The sequence below is a fragment of the Elephantulus edwardii genome, unplaced genomic scaffold (genome assembly GCF_000299155.1).
Source record: "Elephantulus edwardii isolate Elephantulus edwardi_28Jun2011 unplaced genomic scaffold, EleEdw1.0 scaffold00030, whole genome shotgun sequence".
Taxonomy (NCBI): Eukaryota; Metazoa; Chordata; class Mammalia; order Macroscelidea; family Macroscelididae; genus Elephantulus; species Elephantulus edwardii.
This window is the reverse complement of record NW_006399780.1, coordinates 19,709,654-19,717,581: the sequence shown is the minus strand read 5'-3', so window position 1 is coordinate 19,717,581 and position 7,928 is coordinate 19,709,654. Positions and strand designations below refer to the sequence as shown.

Here is a 7,928-nt window from a genome sequence, read left to right as displayed (position 1 = left end):
ATTTTGGTTTGGGTGAAAATTTACAGGGCTCATTCATTTTCCATTTTAACACATTTTATGTGTTACATACATTTTGTGTCATATATTATTCAGTTTATTCTCCTCAATATAATAGCATTCTTACCACTGATTCCCTAGGTTCTCTGTATCCAAACATCCTTCTTTTCTGCCCCTTCTTGCTGCCTTATCTTAGTTTTGATGCATTTTCCCTTTTGGTCAATATATAGTGTTAAGCATCTGGGTTTTTTGTTTTGTTTTGTTTTTTTCTTTTTCTATTTAGCATAATGTTTTTTCTTGCTGTTTTTCAGTATTTTTGTATGTATTAGTTTTTTCTTTCTACTGCTGAATATACTACATTTGTTTATCTGTTCACCAATTGATAAACATATGAATTGCTTTCTGGGTTTACCTACTATGAAAATAGCTATAAACAATTACGTACAGGTCTGTTTTCATTTCCCTTGCATAGATTCTAGGATAAAGTTAATATCTCAAAAACTTTTTCTTTTTTTCTGCATTTCATTTTGTTCTTTAAATAAGGCATTCTATTTCCCCCACCCCTACCCTGGCTCTATTCTTTGCTTTTTTCCCTCCATTCTTTTGCCCAGGGAACACAATACTTGGGAACCTGAGAAGAACCTTGATTGCCCTGAGCTAATTTCTGAGTTTATGAAAAAGTATAAGAAGATGAAAGAGGGTGAAAACAATAAACCCAGGGAGAAGTCAGAAAGTAACAAGAGGAAATCCAATTTTTCAAACAATACTGATGATATCAAATCCAAAAAAAAGAGAGAGGTAAGCTTCACTCTTTATTGTTATTAGAGTTATTTTGTTTTTTGTTCTCCCACCGTGAACTCTTCTGAAAAGAAAAGCCTTAGTTTGGTTATTTTTGTTCTGTAAGATAAATTACTGAACAAAGAATTTCTGGGAAGATATGCTGATTAACCACACTGCCCTCTCCTGGCCAAATGAGAAGTGTAATTTATGTCCAGTGAATTGTATCCATATGGAAAAATTAAATTTCTGTAAAACAGTACTCTCCGTGTTTGCTATAAATGGAAAGGTCTTAGAGAAGGAAGATATTTGGTGAATTTTTTTAAGGGTAGAAAAGGACTTTGAAATGTGAACTATTTTTTTCTTTTGTTCCAAAGATAGCAGTTATTTTCAACCCTTAAGATGAAATTGATATAACAAGCAATATTTTCAGGGACACAGTCACATTTGTAGTTGGTTTTTCTCTTATTTCTACATACTTTGCATAAGAATTTTTTCATAATTTTCAATTTTTCAGTTATTTATGAAATTTTGGTTTTGAATCCATTATTTTACTCCTTCCAGTCTTTAGCTCCCTAGTAACCACTGTTTACACCTTTTTTTTTTAACTCCCCATCATTGTGTTTTTCTGCTTATACTGAAGGGTAAGCTCCAGATCTTCCAGTCCTTTTGTTTAGTTCAAGGTTTGAAGGCCTTTGTGGTGAAGAATGTATCATACCCTTAGGGTTAATAAATAAAAGCTTAAGTCCAATTCTGAATCATCTAGTAATACTACCACAAAGCATTTCTATTTATCTTCATTTATTTGGATACTTACCTCAAGAGCATTAGTTCTCAGCCCTGACTGCACATTAGAATCACCTGGGCCTATATAAAAGCCTTTAGGGCCCTGGTACACTCCAGACCGGCTGAATTCCAATTTTTTTGTAGATTGTACCAAGCAGTTGGTGTTTTCCAACATGCAAGTTCCGGTATGCCGCCAAGATTAGAAGAAGTACTATTTTAGAGATAGATTTTCAGGGAAAATAGCTTTTAATTTTGTAATTCCTTGTAGGTGAAAACAACTACAATACATTTGACTCTTTGTCAATGTGTATATCTCTATATTTTGTTTCTGATTCCCCCCACCTTGAATGGAAAATAAATACTTTGGGTCGCATTTAATAACACCAACATACCAATTTGCATTTTAGTAAAAGACAGATTTGATCTTTTTTATGCTTACATTTCTAATTGTTCGAGCACATTTTCTTGTTGTATTGCTGAAAGTACTTTTTTTTTCTATAATTATATTTTATTAATTTTCATAAACATTTACAGAGATTTTGGGCTTCCACTCATTCATTGTTGCATTATTCTCTCTACCCTCCTCCCAGTTTGTTCTTGTCCAAATGCCACAGTGCTTGTCAAAGCCAGTTCTGATTAATCTTCTTTGTCAGTGTGTCCTTTGCCATACCCTATCACTCCTCCCTGAGAGAGACTTCACCCTGAGTCATAAGGAAAAGGGGATGGCGTATTCTCTTAGCTACTTCCTGCTGAAAAGGGACGCTGTGGGTTTCAGGGTGAAGATCTTCTCTCACTACTCTAAAGGGCCCCTTTGGCAGTAGGAAACACATAGACTATTATGGAGATTGATTTTGGAATTTAGATGCACTCTTATTGATTGTGCTTGGCTGTACATGTTCATATCCTTGAAGATGTATCATGGGGGTGTTGCAACCTAGAAGACACAGATTTGACTAACAAGTTATAAGTACATGAGTCCAAAAATTATGGAAAAGTAAAAGAAAAGATTCTTTCATTGTTTTACAAACCCTCCCCCAGGTCCCCTCCACCATGTAGCCCTCGCTCTAGTCTCCTGTGATGACAGAAATACCCAGTTATATCTCTCTTTTAAACGGTTCTCTCCCTCCTCTGTTTCAGTGCAGTATACATTATTGAACCCATCTTACTCAGTCTCTCCCCAACCCCAAGGACAGTCCCATTCTACAACAGTGGCATCATGTAATATTTGTCCTTTTGTGACTGGGATATTTCACTCAGCATAATGTTCTCCAGAGTCAACCATTTTGAATCATATTGCATGAGTTCCTTGTTTTTTAATGCAGCATAGTATTCCATTGTGCGAATATACCACAGCTTCTCTAGCCATTCGTTTGTTGATGGGCACTTAGGTTGTTTCCAGCTCCTTGCTATTGTGAACAAAGCTGCAATAAACATGGGTGTGCATATATCTGCTTGGATGTCAGCTATGGTCTCTTCAGGGTATATTCCCAGTAGTGGAATTGCTGGGTAAATGGTATCTCTATTTGCAACTTTTTGAGAAAGCGCCATACTGCTTTCCACAGGGGTTGCACCATTTTACACTCCCACCGACAGTGAATCAGGGTTCCAGTTTCTCCACAACCTCGCCAGCATTTGTTGCTTGCTGTTCTGTTAAATTTTGCTATTTTGACTGGGGTGAAATGATATCTCATAGTTGTTTTAATTTTGAAAGTACTTTTATGAAAGTTTTAATAAAGGATTCCTAGTCTTTAAAGAGAAATGAAAGACCAGCTTTCAATTAGAATTGGAGTGAGAGTAAGAGATAAGAGGGGGTATATAGGTAGGTGCAGCTTTCACTCTGGATTTGTGAACTTATTTTTCTCCCCCCCCCCCGATTAATTTTATTTATAATCTTTTTAAAACTACCCTATTGATGAGGTCTGAATATCATGTTAAAGGCACATGATTTTAGAATACTTTTTCCTTCAGGAGTGAGAACTTGGGTCTTTTCCACTTTTCACCCCTCTCCCTTTTTATTACTCTTTTGATTGATTTTTTTCCCCCCAGCTAATTTTTTTTTAAAGTTAAAACACCACCAGCCATTTGTATGTATTTAAAAAATTAGGATATCTATCCTTTTAAGAATTAGTAGTCTAGAGTCACTGACCAGCAGGGATTTTTATTCTGAATCAGGTTTGAATGCTGCTGACCTTCCGACAACCCCACACATCCCTTATTCCATAATGTTTGTTGGGGGCCTCTAACAGCATTCTCAACAGTGCTGGCAGCAGTCAGGTAGGCAGCTGTGAAGATAGGTGATTGTAGGTTTTAAAGGGACAGGAGAGGATTACGTTTCTTTCTTTAGATCATTGCAAAAGAAATTTGTTAGTCGGCATTATGTCTGATTTAAGATTACTGCCTGTGTGGTGATTTTAGCATTTTCCTCGCCTCGCCTCCTTTTCAGCAGCTTGAACATTTTTCTTTTATTCTCCCTCCCTTTTCTCCCTATGTGGCAAACTGTTTTCAGCCGCCAGCTATGATTTACGACTCAGCCCATGTGCCAGCATTCCAGCTGTGAGCAGCTGTGTGCACATCTGGGAACCTCTTCCCCTTAAGCGCCCCCAAAAGAGGCTATGTTTTTATGATTCTGTGTCTTCCCCCTTGATCCACACAGGGAGTCCTTCTCAGTGTGGGTTCTGGTCTCTTTGGGGACCATGTGGACCCTGAATTCTTTGTATCTCTCAAAAACAAAGGTGAATATCAGATTAAAGAGAGGGTTTTTTTATGAAAATCATACCAGAGATTTTATTCATTTGGGCAGTCTTTCTAAATTTTTATGTTGTAACAAAAGTTTAAACTACCTGATTTGTATAAAGTCTTAACCATTTAGCTTTTACCAGTGACAGTAAAACTGGATTAGCCTATGCCTCTTGTATAAATTTTATTTTAACCCAAGTTTTAGCAGTCTTCTAGTGAATTGCTAGCTTGTTTTTATTTTATCTTTGTCTAGTTCTGCTTTTTTTTTTTTTAATTTGCATTGACAGTAGTTTGGGTTTTTTTAATTAATAAAAATATGGAACGCTTCACGAATTTGCGTGTCATCCTTGTACAGGGGCCATGCTAATCTCTGTATCGTTCCAATTTTAGTATATGTGCTGCCGAAGCGAGCACTAGTTCTGCTTTCTAATGCTAACAATTCATCTACTTCAGAAAGGTCTAAGAAATAAGGGCTTTTTCTCCACTTAGGTTCATGGAAATGGGTATTTGAGCTCTGAAGCTTGCCATTTGAGTAGTTTCTTTGAATCATTTTTACTTCTGTTTTTTCATAAGTATAAATGCTAAGTGAATTTAGAATGAAAATATTGGTCATTGTTAAGGGAAAATAAAAGTCTTTAAAAACATGGTATACTTGATGTTTATAAAATGAAAAAAACTATTTTAATAATAACAAAATCACACTAAACTGACTGCCCTCATGTAAATTGCAGCTCGTCTCAGCCCTCCATCAGGCTTCCAAGACTAAATCATCATGGGGAGAGACTGGCTATCTTTTTTCTGTGGAGCAGCTGGTGGATTCAAACCACTTTTGGTTAGCAACACAGCATGTAATGCATCAAACCACCAGAGCTCCTAAAGGTGTACTTCTCAAATTCTTAAGAATTTTTCTAAATTAGTGACAATAATTAGAGTCAAATGGTATTAGCTTTGTACTTTGTTGAACTGAGAAATGGGAAGGGCTTTTTGATCTTTCTCCCAGATGCTAATTTTTTTTTTCTTTCTCTCTCATTTTCTATTTATAGCAGAGCAATGATATCGCTCGGGGCTTTGAGAGAGGACTAGAACCAGAAAAGATCATTGGGGCAACAGATTCCTGTGGTGATTTAATGTTCCTGATGAAATGGTGAGAAAGATCAGGGCCTCACTTCACAGTGATGTTTCCTTGCCACTTGATTTGTATGGAAGAACAGGTAGTAAGATTAACGCTCCTCAACCAAGAATTTTGATCAAAGCATTCTCAATACCCTGAGCGAGCTGGATTAGTGTAGTAACTTGTAACAGTGAGCTCACATACAGTGGAGGTGATGATGGCACAGGATAGAGCCAGTTCAGATCCATTGTTCATAAGGTTGCTGTGGTTTGTAGTCAGCTTGAAGGCACCTAACAACAACATAGTAGAAAAATGTAAAATTAAGATAGAAAGATTATAACATTGTTTTCACACATCTAAATCCTATCACCCAAAAGCATTAAGACTAATACTGGCCAAGGCACAAGTTAGATCTTCTGGCAGAAAGAAGTAGCTTTAGAGGAAAATGTAGTCCTTCCCCTCAGTTTGAGTTTTAAAGACAGAGTGATTTATCTTGTGAGCCAGGAAGCAAGCTAAGTATCTTAGAAATTGTATAATCAAAAGATTACATTTTATCTGATGGAAATGTTAATTGGTAGAATACTCAAAGCCTGTGTTATAAAAATCACTGTACTTTGTTAGAAGTAAGGAATTTTAGAGACTTGCTTTTTCATCCTCAACTACATATGGTACTTATGGTTCATATTCACTTACTGACAAGCTTTTTCCACCACAATCTAAATTTGAGTATCTACTCTAAGGTTGTTTTTCATTTTTTATTTGTTTGCATATAAGCTCTAAGTTATTTTCCCCTCTTCTCTCTCATAATACTGAATATATTCAACATCTCAATATTTTAGAAAAAATTTCTTTGTATTTCAGAATTTTTATATAAAATATTTTTTCTTGATTTAGATACATGTTTAAAGAGATGCTGCTAGATTTCTGTTATATGTGATAGCAAACTAGATTTTATAGTTTTCCATTATAGAAGTACTATTGCAGATGCCAGTTTGTTTTCTTTTTATATCAATCCATAGTACTGACCAGGAAGATAATGAATACTTAAAAGTTTACATGGTTCTCAAAAACAGTGTATCTGAATTATGTAAATGAACTAGTATAATTTTTTTTAAAAGTTCATATGGTCAGGAGAGTTAGGATCTTTTCCCTTAGATGGTCCAGAAACTGTGTAAGTTCATGTGTATTCACCACATGCTCACAAACAAATATAAGGAAAGCAGAATAAATATAACTTATTCCATCTTTTTGGACTGCGCTTATTACCATGTTTAGTTTCTAAATTCTAGTTGAAGATTCCGGTTTCTTTCTGATCCAGTGGTTAGGTGATCTAGATGAATTATTTCTTTCTTTTACTTTAAATTTCTTCTTGAAAATACTAAAGTGTCATAGTCCTTTTCATCTTGAAATAAAAATGAAGAGAAAATCAAGTAAGTTAAGTTCATGAAATGACATAAACCTCTGGATTCTTTCTCTTCAGGAAAGACACAGATGAAGCAGACCTGGTCCTTGCAAAAGAAGCTAATGTGAAATGTCCACAGATTGTGATAGCGTTTTATGAAGAGAGACTGACATGGCATGCATATCCTGAGGATGCAGAAAACAAAGAGAAAGAAACATCAAAGAGCTAAAGGAGGGGTGGCCTCTGTCATTTCTCTTTGTACATATACATTCACCTCCCTGCCACCTCTCCCTTCTACCCACCCCTTCTATCCTAAACATGTCCATAAAAAATGTGCTTATCACTGTGCTCCACAGGAGAAATGTTGATATTGGTTCTCTTGTAACATAACTGATGGTCTGATTCATGATATGTGTCTCTGTGAAGACCTGGCATTTACATACTGTGTGTAATTCCCACAATCTTTTCCTTTGCCCTGATCTCTTCCTTCTGTGCTCCTGTGACCTCAAATGAATTTTAACTTTTTAATCACCTTAGAGTCTTGATCTATTCAGAGTTGGTCACTTTTTAGGTAAGGGGGATTTTGTTACAATAATGAGTTTTGGTTTCTTGCTTTGGTTCTTAGAACATGTTAATTACCGGCTAGACTTTGTTTTGAGATGTTGGCATGAAAAGGATACTGTCCATTGTTTCTGAAACCCAGTAACAACTGCCTGCGTGTCTGTTGGGGCTCTCCCAATCTCATTTAGCCCTACCCAAGAGAATACAGGGTTTTTAGTGTGGTCTTCTGAGCCACTCACCGATGATCATCCTTACTTATCTTCCCAAAATAACTCTACCCCTTTTAAGGACTGGAAATTTTACAGTGCAGTTTTTTGAGGAAGTCCCAGGATTTTGGGGCTTGTTGCATAGCAATCCCTGACTCTTACTTTGCTTCTGCAAGGTTGGTGTCAGTCTGCTATAAGATAGCAAGCTAAATAACTAGAGGTTTTCGGCTGTTGTACATGAGGATGATGGACTAGGGGTAAAATACAATAGCCTTTATTACCACGTATAGTATGTATATGTTATTTCTTTCCATCTTACTTGTAAAATATATATATATGTTGGAGTGACTGC

General features: G+C 36.1%; 1 protein-coding gene across 1 annotated transcript in view; it reads left to right on the top strand.

The window, feature by feature from the left end:
• Positions 1–7,038, top strand: part of CBX5 (chromobox homolog 5) — a 12,523-nt gene extending 5,485 nt beyond the window's left edge. The window contains exons 3-5 of the mRNA XM_006883921.1: positions 609–795; positions 5,340–5,440; positions 6,888–7,038. Coding sequence (XP_006883983.1) covers positions 609–795; positions 5,340–5,440; positions 6,888–7,038 — 439 coding nt within the window. The remainder of the gene's footprint in view (positions 1–608; positions 796–5,339; positions 5,441–6,887) is intronic.
• Positions 7,039–7,928: the final 890 nt, after the last annotated feature.